Consider the following 17952-nt stretch of genomic DNA (forward strand, 5'->3'; position numbering starts at 1 on the left):
TTATGGTATTTTATAAAAATATTGACTCATGATGAATTGATAAAAATGGAAAATATGACCAACCAGTTATCACTGAGAGTTGAGAAGTGGCACTCTATATGTCTGTAAAGCCCCAGAGGCTTGGCTGGCTGTTGATATCTGGCTGAGCCCTCCCTCTTCATCCCTGGGACAATTATGGTGGGTCGGGATTCCATCCTTGACAGCACAGCCACTGACAGGGACCAGGGGCTAGACCACAGCTGATGGGCTATGGGGCCTACTTACCTGGTTCCTAAGCCCATTTTTACACTGGTGTTCCTGATGGGTGGGTCCTCTCTCTCTGAGTACATAAAGTGGTCTGATCAGTCCATGGTTTTTCATATTCCTTTGTTATTCAACCTACTCCTTTAAAATACATTCAAATAAAAAAGGTGTAAGTTACTTGCAGAGAGTCCGGACACACTAGGGTGAGGGGAAATTGAGAACATAACCAGCGCTCTCACAGTCAGAGGACAAATGGTTTTGAAATCATGGGACCGAAGCTGGCTCTTCAGGGACTTCCTCAAAGAAGCCTTGGTGGACATAAGGTTAAACTCACTCAACTGAAGCTCACATCTTTAGCTGGGAGGGAGGGCACAGAATGACAATATCATGTATAGAGGATGTTATCCTTCCACAAATATCCGGAACAGGTGGTCATGGAACACCTTGCTGGGCAGTGTTCCCAGATTAGAATAAATAAGTTATCTGCTTGGATTGCAATGCCACAGACACACAGACTGGAGTTGGAAGGGTATTTGCTTAAAATACGGCACACAAGGGTAATAAATAAAAGTTCACAACTTAATCGGCTACAGCAACAAGACCAGGCTCTCTTGTGGGCGTGTGTTTTTTTTCATAAACACCTCTAATCTCTCCCTGAGCACAAAAGGAGGCACAAGGAGACTAAGGGCTTTGGGGGGAAGAAACTATCTCACTGTGACCATCCTGTTTTGAAACAAGAGGGCAAATGTGTGGGCACTGAATGGCGACCCCATGAGTAAGAGTGGGTTGCCCATTTCAGAGCAAGAGCTTGAGCCAGCAGAAGACACATGCCCCATTCCTGCCCTGACCAGGTGGGTACGGTTTAGCTGGGTTTCTTCTCCTTTACCTTTACGGTTGACAAATTTCTTGAAGGAGTCTTTTTCCTATCCCTTTTCCTGCTGTTAGAGTTGTCTTGGGTCTGGCCTTCAATTAACCTGCTTGTGACACTGGGTCCCAGATATAAGCTGCTCTCTCATTAGCAACTCGGTGTGTTTGAAATTTGCATTTTGGTGTCATGGAACCAAACAGACAACACACACTGCCGGTACCATGGCTTCCCTGCGTGTATGTATAAAAAAAAAAAAAATGGAAAAAATAAAACAAAACGTCACACAGAACACAGAGGGACTGCTGAACAAAGCTGTGGGAGTGTGAATACATTCTCTTCCGGGTCAACCCTGTGGCCTGACAGCTGATTACAAAACACAGGATGACTTCAAGTTGTAGGCATGAAAAGAAAAGATCACACCTAGGAAAGGGAAACAACTGTCCACTGAGGCAGAGTAGTGACGGTCTTGAAGAAGCTGGGCCACCCGTAAAAGAAAGAAAAGCTCTCGATTGTGAAAAGCTATGCCAGGTGCCTGTGGCCAGGATGGAGGCCCCTTAGGCTCTTAGGGTGGGCGAGGCATCCAAGGACACCCCGGGGCGCCAGATGCAGTATGACCTGGGCCACTTGACAGCCCCTGGGGTGCGGTGGGGAGCTGTCAGACATGGGATTCACTGGTTCCTATCCATGGGATAAGAACACACTTGGGAGTTTCAGTGCTTCTCAAAAGGAAAGAAGAAAGGACACCACCATTCCCAGACTCCACAGGTGAAGTCCTCATCATAGGACAGCGCGGGGGTACTTCCTGTGGGACTGGAAGAAAGGGCGGGGCAGACACAAGGTCTCCAAGTCCTATGTACACACTTTACAAAGTTCCACTCTTCCCCCGTTAGGCACAAGGTTGATTTGTCTAGCTCAGGAGGTGGACAGGGACGGGAAGAGGGGGAGAGTGCGCTGCAGGGGGCAGGGGAGGCAGGGAACAGGGTGGAGAATGCCCATCTCCTCCGGGGCACAGGCCCCCCAACCTCACCGCAAGCTAGTTTGTTTGGGGAGCTTAGCACCCATCAAGATGCCCGAGGTGAGAGTCACAGGGGCTTTCATCTGCATGCTGGATCCCACCATGGTGGGGAAGCTGCGATTCCGTCGGATGCCACTGTTGAGCTGCAGTCCACCCATGGCACTGGTGACGGTGGGACATCCGAGAGGCAGGCCCTCGGGTACCAGGCCTCCAGGAACAAGGGCTTGTGCTGGCCCTGGAGGCCCACAGAGGAGAGGTCCCTGATCTTCAGTCAAGGTGGGGACATGGGCTCGCCCTGAGTTCACCACTTTGGCCACCCCAAACCTCCTGACTTTGTCCACGAGGTTGAGGTTGGAGACGGACACGTCCGTCTGGCTCTCGCTGCTCCTGACATTCTTCTTTTCTCTCACCTCCCTCAGGATGGAGCTGGCTGGCTTGGAAGCCAGGAAGTTGTCCTAGGGAGGGCTCGTGCACTTGAACTCAAAGGAAGGCGGGGAGGACATGGGCGTCTGCATAGGCGAGTTCAGAGGGGTAGAGGGGATCACAGCCATCTTGGGAGTGTAGGAGTGCAGGAGGGAGCCCCGGGCAGCCCTGTCCCAGCTCTGTGGGTCATACACAGCCGCAGAAATGCCCCGCTCCTTGAGCAGCCACACCAGCCCCAGGGATGTGCTCATGGTGGTCGTGGACTCCCGGATGTTAGTGAAGGACTCGGCCAGGCTCAGTCTCCGTGGAGTGCACGGCGTGGCCACTGGTGTGGACTTCAAGTGGCTAGTGCTGCCACAAGCTGGAGTCGGGACCGAGTTAAGGCTGAAAGGAAAAGATGACAGGTTACCCATCAGAAATGCCCGTGAGCACCATGGGAAGGGTCAGTGGTCATTCCATAGGGTTGGACCTGGGACATAATAGGAGGACTCCCTGCAATGGGAGCCCCAGACACCTCTGTCCACATCTGTTTCTTCCCCTCACCCATGGAGGCTTGGGAATCCCTTAAGTAGGGCCCTGTTGTGGGTTGATGGAAGATGCATGTGATTCTCTTTGCTCTCCTCTGCTGGATGGTGTAACTGTTCCCTTTGCAGACCAAGAAACAGCTCCAAGTTTAGGTGGCTTCTTAGTCACACCTGGGTATTAAGTGGATAACCCAGATTTAAAGTCTGAGTGACCCCATTGCTCTCAGATGGGGAAAGAAGTTCATTGGCAAAGAGGCCTTCCTCCCCCACCAAATCCACTCAAATCCCAGTGTTCCCTCCTAATCCCTACTTCTCCCTCAGGCAAGACACTAACCAGAAGTATGGGATACAATGGCTTATTTTAGAAATGGCAAAAATGGCCCCAGGGCTGGGCCAAGGCCATGTGGCCAGCACCTCAGCCTCCTGACCATAGGACAGAGCTCTCTCCTCTGCACCTTGTTGCCCCTCACCACCTTCACATGCTGTCCAAACCCATTTTGATGAGCGGAGTTATGGGTTCAGTGGAAGGAAGCCATGCCCTGTATTGTGGGACCTTCATTTACAGAGTTTCCCAGCTTCAGGCTCCTGAGTGACTAAAGGAAAGCTGAAAGATCCTTCCTTCACTCAGTGTCCTGCTGAGGACCCCTAGGGGCCCAGCAGACAAAGAAGTCTTCAGGAGGGGAAGCAGAGAAAAGGCTTCTGGGTCTGCTTATGAAAACAAGGAAGACTGATTTTTAACAGCTGCTCCAGGGATGGGGGGGGGGAATAGGCAGGAGCCCTGTCCTGCTTCTGAATGAGCAGCCAAGGGCAAAGGAGTACCTCCTGCCAAAGGTCTCCTGGGATTGCCCTCCGATTTGGCAGGGGCAGGTCAGGGGAGTGTCCCCAGCCTGGCCAGGGGAGGCCCAAATACCATGGGCAGAGCACCAAGCACATAGAGGGAAGGTAGGGGACCCCTTCTGGAGCAGGTACCTGGAGTGACCAAAGGGGCCCTTCCTGGGAAACAGTTCAACCGGAAATACAGGCTGGAAACACCATGTGGCTCCCCACTCAGGTGACCTCCCCACTGGCCAATCAGCAAGGGCAGTGACCACAGAACAGAGCCATCTCCCACAAGCTAAGGTGGGAGTAAGCTGGCCGATCAGGAGTACTCTGAGAAATGTGAGATTAGAAACCACAGCATATTCCTGTGGTTGAAAATGTGGATTTTGTAAAGGCACAGGGAGAATTTTACAAATGTTGATGTATCATTAAGACAGGGTTAAAAAAAAAATTCTAGACTTAAAACCTTGTGTGACCATCCTCAGGGAAATTTCATTGTGTTTCTGGCTACCTTTCTTTCCAACTCTGGTAAGAAAGCCCTTCCATACTCCTGACTTCCTATGGTTTTCCTGGTCCGGGACACAGCTGGGTGGTCTTCCAGATGAAGATCCACTTGGGTGCAGTCTGCATTCTGAGGCTGTAGGTAGAAAGGGCATCTAGTTGCCCTGCACCAGCCTTCATTGGGGAGCTGAGTTCTGTGGCTTTAAAGACAGCCTCTTCCAAACACAGAGCCACAGGATGGGAAAACCAGGTTCTTCTGGGCCAGAGGGGAGATGGAGAAGACAGAACCAAAATTTAGAGATCCACAGGATGAGACCTTCGGGTTAGGCCTGTATTAGCGCTGGCACTCGACTTGCTGGGGCAGTTTAGAGAGTTAGGGTTGTGGATGGTCAAGGCTCTGTTAGCCAGGCACAACCACAGAGACACATCCAAGCCTCAGTCCCCGGGTTAGTGGCGGCCACGCGTGCACACACAGCTCTTTCCATGTGACCTGCCAGGGCAGGCACTACTGGCCGTGTGCTCACCCCCTGCCTCGCCCGTGGGCTCAGACTCTCTGCCCTACATCTCCTCTCAGCTCAGCGGGGCACAGGGCTGCTTCGTGGTCCTCCTCACATGACCTGCGGAGAATTATTCATAGTTTAAGGTGCTCCTGGGGATGGCTGCTCCCTCTAAGCTGGCCCTTCTCACCTCCCGCCCTTTAAGCCTTACCTTCCATAAACCTCAGAATCTTGCTTGACTGCACCACAGAGGGAATGGCTGAGGGGGGCATTCTGTTATGTTGGGGAGACCACTTTCCCTTTCACGGGAAGGTGTGGAGGGAAGTTGTGCAGCTGATCAAGCCAAACAGACCAACCCACGACATACAAGGCCTCTTGCCAGATGCTGCACTAGAAGGAATTGACCATGCTGGGCTCTGGCTTGGTCTTGGAGTTTTATCATTTGGGTCATTATAGTCTGGCTGTGGTGCATGGTTCCTGGGGCCTGTTCCAGAGGTACAAGGGCTTCCACAGAGCTCCGTAACTCCACCATGAAAGAACGCCATGCTCTACTGGCAAGCTCTGGGGCAAACATCCAGCAGATTTGGCTGCAGGTCTGTTGGATTTCAATTGTTCACCTGTTCGGGAAGGGCCTGAGAGTAATTCCAGGGCCAAGAAAAGGGCAATGAAAGGTGGGTTGAGGTTTCTCCATCTGCACTGCATCTGAATTAACAGGAGCTTCAATTCAAAAGCAAAGATCTGACTCAGCACAGGTGACTATAAATGCTCCTAAAATGCTCAAGCTGGCTAGAGTTGGCTTTTGAATGAGCTCCTTGACCTCACTTTGCTCCATAGGAAGCCTTGCAGGAAAGGGAGTGCCCGGGTTCACCCCGCCTCTGCCCACCAGGGCCCAGGGACCCTTACCTTGGTGTGACCCGCGTGAGCTCGTCTGAAGGATGCAGGATGCGACAGGTGGTGAAGGTGAAGGTGGAGTTGGTCTGTGACATGCACTTCCCAGGGTGGTGCGCTAAATCGGGGAACAAAACATATTCCTTGCATCCAAGTACACCATGGTAAAAACAAAACTCCAGCACAGCCCTGAGAAGATGCAAGAAGTGATGAGCTACCTTGTGAACTGGATCTGGGTGAGGAAGGTGGTCCCTCAAAACACGACCACATTTTTGAGCACTGGTCTGCAGAACATCGGATCCCAGCTTCCGGCCCAATCCAGACAGTGTTCCTCATCATATTCCTGGGCCAGTAGTGGATCCACTTCCAGGGGGAGGTACTAATGGGTCTTGGGGGTAAATTTGGTTTTCCTCCACAGAGGTCAGGATATGCTTTCTTCTTTTGTTGCTTTACGTGGGCAAACAGGTGCCAAAACTCGGCCCAGGGGAGGGGATGGAGCCGGCGGGGAGAGGCACTTGGCACCTGGCAGTTAGGCAAGGCTTGTGCTGCTCCCTTTTCTGCTCACACAAAAAGGGGCGCGGGAAGCTGGCTCCACTACTGTCCACCTGTGATTGACATGGTGGGAGGGGGCGATCTCAGCAGCCTCAACAGCAACCTGGCAAGAGTTCAGAGATCAGGGCCCTCTGGGGTGCCCCATCTCCAGGACAGTGTCTGTCACACAGTGGTGCAAGTGGCATCACTGCTCCCTCCTTGACACCTCCCTCTGGCTCCTTTCTTGCCATTTCTAGGATGTCTGATTTCAAGTGAAGTCGAGAGAGCAACAAGGGATCCTCAATTTATTTCCTTTTAATGTTCTAACAGGTGGTTGTTGAGGCAGCTAAAGATTGTGGTCTGGAGCAAAGTAAAATCACAGGTATTAAGACCATGCATCAGAAAGCTGGCGAAGGAACAAGTAGTCACGAGACATCATGATTGTAGAGGTCATCCTCATTCATAACTCAAGCATTAGGGGAAAAAAAAAAAAAGATGAAAAAAAAAAAAGAGGCTGCACCAAAAAGCATGCACAATGATGTCCTTGGATGATCCCCCCGACCCTCCGCACCCACCTGTTCTCCTGCAGCAGCTCAGCCCACCAGAGACCTCCTGGGAGAAAACGGATTAGGATCTCAGAGGCCATGAGGAATCAAAGGCCAGGAAGATTCCAAAGTCTGTGAACTAGAAACTTTTAGCTCCTTATGGGACGTTTTCTCTCGGGTTTGACCAAAAAAAGAAAGAAAAGAAAAAGGCAAACAAAACATAACTGATTGGTGCCCCAAACACTACAGATCCACACACAGCTGACTGTGTCATAAAAGAAAACCAGGAACCAGATGAAACAAACAACAAATGATAACCAAAAAAAAACAAAAAAGAAAATGGGAGGCACATACATTGAAGGAAGTGAGGACAAAGCCAAAGCACAAAAATGGTGAGCGGGGCCACAGGAGCAAGGCAAAAATGCTATGCCCCAACTGTGGTCTGGTGGGGCTCTGTGTGTCAAGGGAGGCTCCCGTGGCCCCTGGCACGGCAAACAGCCTCACAGACACTGGGAGCTCCAGGCAAATGGGAGGGAGAAGAAGAAAAAAAACATTTAAAATAGCCTTTATGAATCTGAGTTCCTCAAGCAATAAATGAAATGGTTCAGGAACTCAGATAACTGTGAAATTGCTGCAAGCCAACCAAAATGGATGAAGCTATGAAGAGAAGGCAGCTGAACAATCACGATTCTCTTGCTGCAATAAGGTCTAGAAACAGAAGCAAGAGAAGGCCTGGAAAAGCCATCCCAAATTTAGGGATGATGGGTTATTCAGGAAGGAGAGGGGGGAAAAGAAGTCAACAGGTAGAATCAAGACAAAACAGTTGAAAGAGAGAGAACAAAAAAAAAATCAAATAAGGCAAGGCTGAATTTAACATTAGAAATACCCCCATCGAAACACATGACCAGAAGATCAAATGAAAAGGTCACAAATGCACACTTTCTCCTCCACCCCATTAAGTATTAGGTCTTTGATCACAACAGGTAGGGTAAGAAGGATGTTTTAGAGACACAGTTGCATCAACAGAAGCAAAACCCATCTTAAACAAATGGGTTTTGGGGATAAGAAAGGCTGCTAAAAATTCAGAAGTCACCACTCCCCAGAGCAATGGATAGCTTTAGAAGACCAAGGAAGATCAATGAGGGTCAAAAGTGCCAAAGCGGGAGATTCGGCTCCTCCAAAATACCACTGGGATGCCTGGATGCGGGAGCTCTCCCGTGTCACCATGGATGGCCTGGCCGCTGCTGCACCTCCCTTCCTTGGGATAACACAACAAAGAGACAGTGAGTCACCTGGGGATGGGCTTGCCAGAGCTCCTTGTGCTTGCCACAGAGAAGCAAAGGGATGCTTGTGACAGCCCTGGGTGCAGGAAAAGAGAAGATTCCCAAACCAAGAGACAGGTAAAGCCTTCTTCTTGGCAGGCAGCAGGGGCTCAGGGTGAGGGTTCACTCTGGAAGTCACCAAGACTATTTCACACACCAAAGCCCCTGCCCCTCTAAAGTTCTTTTCAGAAAATGGTAATGTGGGTTCATCTCATGCTGCTTACTTTGGGGACAGGAAGGACAGGACTTCTTAGAATTAATGCTTTCTCTACTTAAATTCTTCCTTAATGTGCAGGGATTAAAATGTATTAATTTACATTTACCAATAAAGAGCCCCAGACTTTTCTTATATTCAATTGCTATTCCTCTCCCTGAATTCTGATGCTGATACAGAATTTGGTAAGTTTTAAACTCAATTAATCCTTGATTATTCAAACTCTTCTAAGCTGGCAAACTGTAGGTAGTTAGCTTGCAGGGTTTTTCTTCTGAAAACACATCACACATAAGCACACCTCTTTGGCGAGCAGCAGGTTCACACACTGAGGGCTTTCTACGGCTGAGAGTTACCCTTCTCTCCTGTTCTCTGATGCAACCCTGGTGCGTTTTCTGCCTGGAGTGGTCCACTTGGTAAGTGGCGCTGACTGCCCATGCTCCATGATGCCTGGTCCTGACTGGAGAACTGAGTAACTGGGATTCTTTGGCTGCCACCAGTGGTAGTAACACAGAAGTAGAGTTGCCATATAAATCTGCATTGCTGCTGCCTTGTGGAGCAATCAGGCCTCCTGAAGACTCAGGCTAGAAAGCCCACTGCCTCTCTACAGCCCCAAACAGAGGAGAGGAACACACACAAGGCTGGGGATGCTCTGGTGGGCCCAGAATCTCCACAACAGCTAAAGGACGACTCCATCTGCTTGCCCACAATACACATTAACTCATACCTTTAAATCAGTCCCAGTGGCGCTCCCCTCCCATCCTCTGGGAAGGGCAAATTTGAAACATGCTAGGTTCAACAAAAGTTTTTTGCTCTCTAAAAGCCATCACAGAATCTAGTCCTTCAGAGAGCCCTTCATGAGACACAGAGCTATGGAAGAGAGCAACATTCACTGAGTGTGTCTCTAGGGAGATGCAGCACACACCCAGCTGCTTCAAGAGAGGTCTTTGAGATGGAGAAATACTGGCCATGCCATGCACCCAAACCATTTTTTTAAAGGCACATAAATAATTTCTAAAAATACCTGTGGTGCACATTTCTTTTCAAATGCATCTCAAAATCTTGGAAACAGGGACCCTGTCTTTGTGGTGCATGGAGGCCTTCTATTTTCTCTTCCCCACTCTTCATGGAAAGGACCAACTTGTGTGAAATGAAGGAAATGATCTTGAACCTTTTTTCCTTTTCTTAACCTGACCATGTAGTGTTGAAGCTGCTGTCAGGACTTGGGTCTTTGTAATTTCTATAAATTCATAACCAACATACGCATACACTCCTCCCTGCACCAGCTATTCCAGTAGCTGCCACATTAAGGGTGGCACCCAGGGGCCAGGCTTTTCTATGCAAGCAAAAACAAAGCTACTGTCAGTAAAAGCCACTGTCAACCCAACTTAAAGGCATGGCTTGAACTAAGCCCTAAGAATATCAGTACATCTTTTAAAAATGCTTGGCTTGTAATGACTTTGAATTTTGCTTAAGGGGAAGAGGAGGGGAGAAGGAGGATATCTCCCTGCCTGTCAGCTACATGAGAAATAGCTCCCTTTCCATTAACCTCTCCCCCCCACACAAAAAAGGCAAAGCAATGCCTTAGAATTTCTGCCTAAAAGACTAAAATACCAGGGCATAGAAAAATCCTTTAAAGATTTTCCTGTCACTTCATTATATAACTCTGCCTATGAATTTTTCTGAGGGAAATAAAGTTCCATGATGAATTCATACACAAAAAGCTCCATAAACTCTCACGTGCCCAACAATCCATCATTAATACCAATATGGTAAGAGCGATCAATGTGGTTTCAACTGCATTTCCCTTGGAGTGGGGGATATTATGAAGAATAGGTTCAGATAAAGTGGCTCATCACTTTAAAAAAAATGAGATAAAAAGTGACTTTAAACGAAAAAGTACTATACAAATATATAATGATACTTTTTAAGCCCTTGCATTCCAGGCCTCACATGGGCCAGGTAACTCTTCTCTGCTTCTCCAACATTTCTTGGACACAGCCCTGATCTGGTCCTGTAACTCAGAGGAAACTCCAGGGCCCCTGCTGGTCAGGCACATGGAGAATTTAAACCTCATCAGCATAGAATCTTTTTCCAGTTTCTGTACAACTTATTCTTGGTTCCTGCAAAATTAAAAGTCTAGTCATCCTACTACACCAAGCTATCTACTGTCTTTCATCTACAAAGTATGTGATTTAAGAGGTGAACAATTTCACAGCACTGTGCACAGGGCCAGAAAATCTCTCAAGTGCCCCTGGGGTATCATCTAGAGAAGAGATTTTTTTAGAATGCTGTTAAAAGGGCAAGTACAAAAATCTCCATGGATCCTTTGGATGTCAACAAGCTCACCTGCATGGCCTCTGTCTTTTTGTCCTTCTCTCTGTGGCTGACACCAATAAGCAGGGGAGCTTGCCTGGCTGAGCTGTCTGGAGACCTTTCCTGCTAGCGTCTTCAAAGCCAGTCCAAGAGGGCACTCCCCCCTCGCACAGAACCCTGACAGGCAAGTGCTTCCACAAAGGCCCCTCCATGTAAGAAGAGTCAAGAGCTGATGCTCCCCAGTCAGCACCCATGTGGGAGCCTCTGGACTCTGGAGGGACCTCCTGTGGTTCTCCCAGGTAAGGACACCATAAAGAAACTGCTTTCAGCAAGTGCTCTCTGCTCTGGAAGTTCTAAGCAGGGCTGGCTCTATGCTGTTGGTTTTCGATTCTCATTCTTCATTATTCGACTTCCAAGCTGCAGTCGGTTTGATCCGCTCTGGCTTCACATACATGCTGATGCAAGAGCACAGGGGCTTCCTCCACAGGTCCTGATGTGGGTGGGTGTGGGCAGACTGCAGTAGAGCCAGGCTGCATCAAAAAGCGCTTCCTCCCACAAGACACTGAAAAGGAACTTCCCTACACCAAAGACATCTGAAGGCCTGTCAATCAGTGTACCAGCCTTTTCTGTCTGGTTCTGCTGGGTCCCTGGGCCACCTTTCCTTCACGAGTTTATCTGGACCCACTTCTGTGGACATGAGTGAGACTGAAAGCAAGACAGGATACAAGCTGATGAAGGTGTACTGCAACTGGCCCCTGCCCTGTGATAAAGCTATAGAAACACATAGCTGCCAAAACTTTCTGTCTGGTTCCTTTCCACCAGGACCTATTCTGTTCCCTTTCCCCACACTCTGTAAGGGCTCCTGAATGGAATTTGGACCTATGCATAAAACAAAGATGTGACCAAAGCTGATTCTTGGCTCTCACCTCTGGTGGCCAGGTGTTGGAGACTTAGGGAAATTTTCAAGGCCTGTTTTGACTAAGTGTGACCGCCTTCCAATACCAACTTCAGGATCTCAGCCCCAGTTATGACATATCTCTACTGCAGGGTCACTCACTACAAGATCAGATGCCACTGTCTGCATGATTCCAGATATTTCCCCAGGTAAAATGGGCTCCATGTGTATAAATGCTCAATAGACTGACCTGCAACATCTTCTGTGGGCACAGCTTTAATCTCACACTTTCTTCACCTTTAAGGATCAAGGCATCCAAGATAATTCACCTGAATGGTCCATCAGGCCAGCCAACTACTGACTTAACTGTGTGAACTTAACTCTTAATCGTCTGCCACATAGAGGCTCTTCCCTACACATAAAAATCTAAAATACAGAACACTGTCAGGACAAGATATGGACTGTTTCTAATCAAGTGCATTTCCTATGTGAATCAGAACAAAAAAACATGTCACTGAAATAAAGTAAAACTATAATCTAAATATTGTTTAAAACAATCCATTTTAATCATCTAAATTATTTACAATACAATAACATGGATCCTTTTAAAGACATTGGATTTTAAAAAATCACCAAGTGATACTTCAAATAACACATTAAAATATATTAATAAAATTTTTTCAGTGCTCAAATCTCCCCCCACCCCTGACATGGGACAGCAGGCTCTAGACCAAAGTGCCTAAAATACAAGTCTTCGCAGTTTTCCCATCACACCAGTTGTTAAGAAAAAAGGTTAATCAGTTTGTTTTCAAAATTTCTTCCTATAAAATTTTCCTGGAGAGAATGGTGGATCCCAGGACTGTGGCTAAGTGTGGATGATGGACCAAAGCAGAGACCAGACCAGCTGGATACAAATCCCCAAACAGAGGATGCCCCAAGTCTTCCCACCGAGGCTCATCTGTCTGCCTGTGACTCACTGGTTGTATACAGAGAGCCACCTGGAGCCTCGAGGATGATTTATGTACAGAGTAAAATGCTTTCCACATTCCAAACATCAAAATGGTTCTGTCATTCCCAACAGAGAAAAAAAGAGCCAAGTCAGAGTACATCCTTCCCCCTCTGATGAGCTTTTAGAGATGAGTCTTATCAGGAAAACAAGCTCAAAAGAACTCTAGGTCATTCAAACAATGAGAACATCCTAAATTACTTTTAAGAACCTAGATAATTCCTTTTTGAATTCACATATCTTGAGATTGACACTTCTACAGTTTCAACTGTAACTGTGCATGCCTCACCTCAAATAATGTTGCTGGGGTGGATTTGCTGCAGGTTTCAGTAAGCAGGGCCTAGGAAGAACGATCACTGCTTATGGTAACTTTTTAGTCCTCATGACTAGTTTCCTGGCTCCTTTCAACCAGGAGCTGCTCCCTTCCTTTTTACATAAACCAGTGCTTATGGTTGGGACTTTAGTCCCATCACCAGTTCCTTCTCTCCCTCAGTCCTCCAAGAGAAGTTGTTTGTCAACATGATAGCTTCTGTTCAACTTCTCAAAGATGCACCCAGTGGTAGTCCTTGAACTTCCTGGAATCACCTTCTACCTGTAAAGCTGTGGGGAAGGCACTGCCTACCCTTTCAGTACAAGTCACTCAGATACTGTTCTTCAAGGACACCTGCCTGCCAGATGGCCACTAGGACAGGGGTAGGATGGCTAACACAGCCAGTTGCCCTTTGTTGACTGTGTAGATAATACATAGATAAGCATCTTCATTTTTGCACAAACTTAATCCGGTAACATAATTGCTTAAAAAAAATCAAACCATAAATAAATCTAAATGCTAAACAATTGTCAACTTTACCTACGACTCCTTGGAAGTTGACAAAGGAAAAAGAAAAGTCAGGCCAAATCAAGTCTCTTGACCACAGCTGTCAGAAATTAGCCAAGGGATGGGAGACACCACCAAGAACCTTGGCTCCTTCCTGCCTTGTGTTTTTGTGGGGAGTGTTGGAGTCTCTGCAGATGAAAATTGTGAATCACAAAGATGAATGTCCTTCCTTCAAAGGTGGTGACTCAGAAATGTTACAAGGATGACAGCACTGGGTCAATTCATCTTTTTCAGGGTCTGTCCCCTTATCACACAGAGCTTTGCACCATGTGTATCTGGGAGATCCAGGAAGAGTAAAGGGTAACTATCTGGGGCATATGGTGACCACAGACCCTTGCTACCAGGGCTCTGAGTAGAAAGCTTGCCATTCTAGGGGCAACTGAGATGGGTCATTCTACAAACTCAGGCTTAACCTTCAGAGACTAGGGTAGGGGAGTGGGAAGGCAAGACCAGCTCAATGTCTTTTCTAGATTCATCTAGACTCCTCTGGAGGAATTTAATGACATTCTGTTAGGGTTTATTTGGTTAATCCCTTTGAAAAAATCCACTTTGAACATGTGTAAGCTAGAAAGAAAGTGACATGTATGCCTTCATGAAGTAATTCAAGTCAAAAGGCTGGTCTATCAAGTGTTGTCTGGAATCCTGAAAGTTTTCTGGGCTTCTCTCTCTCTCAGTGCAACCCAGAGGTAACAGATTCTGTCACTTGCTTTCACAATGACCCAGAACTCACAATTCCCCTAGCACTGCCCAGGTCATAAACTCAAAAGGGGAGTTAATGAAACCTCCATGAAGAAGGTGACACCAGAGGTCAGGTGCTGGATAGGCAGCTCATTATAGAGTCACACTGGTGCAAAAGGCCGAGCTGGCTGAATTAAGGTGAAAGTACAGAGTGTCCAGAAGGGCTCCTCCTATTCTGTGCTGGACACCAGGCAAAGGAGGCACCTGGCTGTGGTCCCCTGACAAGTGTCCAACAGATAGTCTGTAATTACTTGGATTTGAACTTGAGCAGAGAGGGAAGCTTCCAGAGAACTTGTTCTAGAATGTTCTTCAGGTTTCCTAGGAGATGGGGGCACAACACAAACAGCATATCAGCACACAAAGAAAGAAGCCAGGAGGAGGCATCTCCCGCTCCATCTCAGTCCCCTGGCCCCTCCCAGAGCCGAGAAGTTATCAAAGCCCTGTCTTCTGACTGAATAAGTCTCCAGCAGAATCCAGGCTGGGCCACACTTATAAGAGAAAGACAGAAAACTCCTGTGTCTCTCTCTGAGAGGTTTCTCTCTACTTCGGGGAAGAAGGACTTCAACTTACAACTGATGAGCTAGTAAGATGGGTTTCCAGTGAACACTAGAACCTGCAGTTTACAGAACCAAATGGTTATTCTCTTCCTGACTAGAAAACAAGTGTGGAGTTGGAGCTTGAATAGACAAACTTTGGCCTCAATTGGAACCTTTGCAGTATACAATTTTTTTTTCATCCATTCACTCAAATGCTATTTACTGAGATGATTGTGGTCCAGGCACTGTGCTGCGCACCAGAGATGCTGAAATGAGAGTTGAAAGGGACTGACATCAAGCTTCCTCATTCTAGTGGGAAGTAATAAATCAAGTCAAAGAGCAAAGATTTGGAATCATTTGCAATTGGACACCTAGTGACATTCAAAGTCAACTGTGCATACTTCAACTCATGGATTTCTCCTGAAACTTTATCCACCTAATACCTTCCCCAACTCAACTGATGGCAACTCCATCCTTCCAGCTGCTTAGGTCAAAAGCCCTGGGACGATCTTTGACTCCTCTCACCTTCCATCTAATCCTCAGCAAACCTCTTTGTCAGATTGGCTTCAAAATGCATTTAGAATTAACCCTCTCTTCACCTCTTTCTCCACCACCACCTAGAACAGAGCGACCAACTATCCGTCTCCTGGATTATTGTGCTAGCCCCCCAATTGAAATGACTGCCTCTATTCAAGAGTTTATATGCATAATCATAGCAATGTGCTAGGGTCCTTGTTTCTAAACAGGCCTCAGGGCCATGGTTTATCATCAAGGTTTCTTTCCTTCACTGCATTTTTGATCCTGGAAAGCCCATCTAATAGGCCTGGCCACATATGTTTTGGATCTTGCTAAAATGAACATTTTCATTACTCTCACAAAAAATTCTACCAACGGAGGACAAAGTTGAACTAGGTGATGGAGGAATGAGTCACAATTATCACCCAGTAGGAAGGACTGGCTTTTTTTCAACAGAGAGAATATGGGGAATTGCATAAGAAGGGGATGGAAGATTGAAAAAGCAAAAGGGAACGTTGGGAAAACATAGTGCTGATAACCACAGGAATCAGAGCCCCCACTTCTGTAAGACTTGGGGAGCAAAGGAAACAGGTTAGAATAAAATAAACTGAGAAGGCCAGAGGAGGGGGTCCTGAGCAGGTGAACCCAGAGCTCTGAGGGGAGGGTGCGTCTCCACTTCCCTCCCTGAGCCGGAGGAAGGGGTGTTGTGGTGAGGCAGGTCTAGGATGAGGGAGAGCCATGTTGTTGCCAGGGTGGAGAAGCGCTGCTGAAGGAGACAGCTCACAGGCTGGAAGAAACAGGTCTCTTGCTTCTCCTTCTGGCCTCAGGGGTCTCCCTATCTGCAGCACCTGACACAGAAGCCTCAGCAGGGTATATAATGGTGAATTCAGAGCTAAGAGACAGTAACTTAATAATTAGATTGATTTTTTTTCTAAACAATGCCACATATTTCCTTTGCTCCCCCAGTCCTACAGAATTGAGGGCTCTGATTCACGTGATTATCAGTACTATTGCTTTATCAGTTTTTCCTTTTGCTTTCTCAATCTTCCATCCCCTACTTAAACAATTCCACAGTTAACACTACAATGCAACCACAGGTTCCAGTTCATCAAGTCAAGGTCAAGAAGGACAAGATATGGCCTGGACATCTCCCATAGATCCTACACTTCTGTTTGAAGAAAACCATGCATTTATGTTTCTTTGCATGAGGGGTGGCTGTATCATCAAGCGGAGATGTTCACTGATGATGTTTGTTTTGAGGCTAAGTAAGAGAAGAAGGTCCCATCCCAAGGCATCAACTTCTCCTCACTGCTCTGTGCCACAAGGGGGATTTTTCTAGAAGCAAAAATAACAAATTATTTTAAAAGCTTTATCACTTTACCAGAAATTCATTATATTTAACAAAAAGGTGCTTTATACCATAGAAGTCCCCACACCAGCACTACTTGAAGAATGGTCTGAGGGCTCACATCAGTCTGCAAACTGTCCACAATGAGATAAGAATGGAAATTGAGAGTAAATGGTTAGATGCATTTTGGATAATTAACATTGTCATGAAGTCCAAGCACATGACCAAGCATGTGGGTCCCCTCAAGTGTCATGGAACACTTGGGTTGAGTTGCAGGTTGCAAGAGCCGCTAACTAATGATGATATTAAAACAAGTGATGATTTAAGGTTTGTTTGGCAATCTTTAGTAAAGAAAACCTCCATGAAGAAGGTGACACCAGAGGTCAGGTGCTGGATAGGCAGCTCATTATAGAGTCACACTGGTGCAAAAGGCCGAGCTGGCTGAATTAAGGTGAAAGTACAGAGTGTCCAGAAGGGCTCCTCCTATTCTGTGCTGGACACCAGGCAAAGGAGGCACCTGGCTGTGGTCCCCTGACAAGTGTCCAACAGAAAGTCTGTAATTACTTGGATTTGAACTTTAGCAGAGAGGGAAGCTCCCAGAGAACTTGTTCTAGAATATTCTTCAGGTTTCCTAGGAGATGGGGGCACAACACAAACAGCACATCCACACACAATGAAAGAAGCCAGGAGGAGGCATCTCCTGATCCACCTCAGTCCCCTGGTGCCTCCTAGAGCCGAAATGTTGTCAAAGAACTGTCTTCTGACTGAATAAGTCTCCAGCAGAATCCAGGCTAGGCCACACTTATTAAAGAAGGACAGAAAACTCCTGTGTCTCTCTCTGAGAGGTTTCTCTCTGTTTCGGGGAAGAAGGACTTCAACTTACAAGTGATGAGCTAGCAAGATGGGTTTCCAGTGAACACTAGAAGCTGCATTTTACAGAACCAAATGGTTATTCTCTTCCTGACTAGAAAACAAGATGTAGAGTTGCAACTTGAATAAGACAAACTTTGGCCTCAATTGGAACCTCTGCAGTATACAATTTTTTTTTCATCCATTCACTCAAATGCTATTTACTGAGATGATTGTGGTCCAGGCACTGTGCTGAGCACCAGAGATGCTGAAATGAGAGCTGAAAGGGACTGACATCAGGCTTCCTCATTCTAGTGGGAAGTAATAAATCAAGTCAAAGAGCAAAGATTTGGAATCATTTGCACTTGGACACCTAGTGACATTTCAAAGTCAACTGTGCATACTTCAACTCATGGATTTCTCCTGAAACTTTATCCACCTAATACCTTCCCCAACTCAACTGATGGCAACTCCATCCTTCCAG

General features: G+C 47.1%; 1 protein-coding gene across 5 annotated transcripts in view; it reads right to left on the reverse strand.

Moving 5' to 3' along the window:
- Nucleotides 1-17952, reverse strand: part of LOC144375031 (trafficking kinesin-binding protein 1-like) — a 55687-nt gene that overhangs the window by 13118 nt on the left and 24617 nt on the right. Inside the window, exons 1-3 of one of the 5 annotated variants that reach the window (XM_078038087.1) lie at nt 8041-8128; nt 5794-5896; nt 933-2933 (exon numbers count right to left, since the gene is read on the reverse strand). In XM_078038087.1, coding sequence (XP_077894213.1) covers nt 2582-2933; nt 5794-5876 — 435 coding nt within the window. In that variant the 5' untranslated portion in view covers nt 5877-5896; nt 8041-8128 and the 3' untranslated portion in view covers nt 933-2581. Of the gene's footprint in view, nt 1-932; nt 2934-4993; nt 5011-5793; nt 5897-5996; nt 6231-8040; nt 8129-17952 lie in introns of those variants that run through there. The other 4 variants (XM_078038085.1, XM_078038086.1, XR_013434336.1 and 1 more) reach the window with 4 other exon arrangements.

This window comes from Ictidomys tridecemlineatus, chromosome 2 (genome assembly GCF_052094955.1).
Source record: "Ictidomys tridecemlineatus isolate mIctTri1 chromosome 2, mIctTri1.hap1, whole genome shotgun sequence".
Lineage (NCBI taxonomy): Eukaryota > Metazoa > Chordata > Mammalia > Rodentia > Sciuridae > Ictidomys > Ictidomys tridecemlineatus.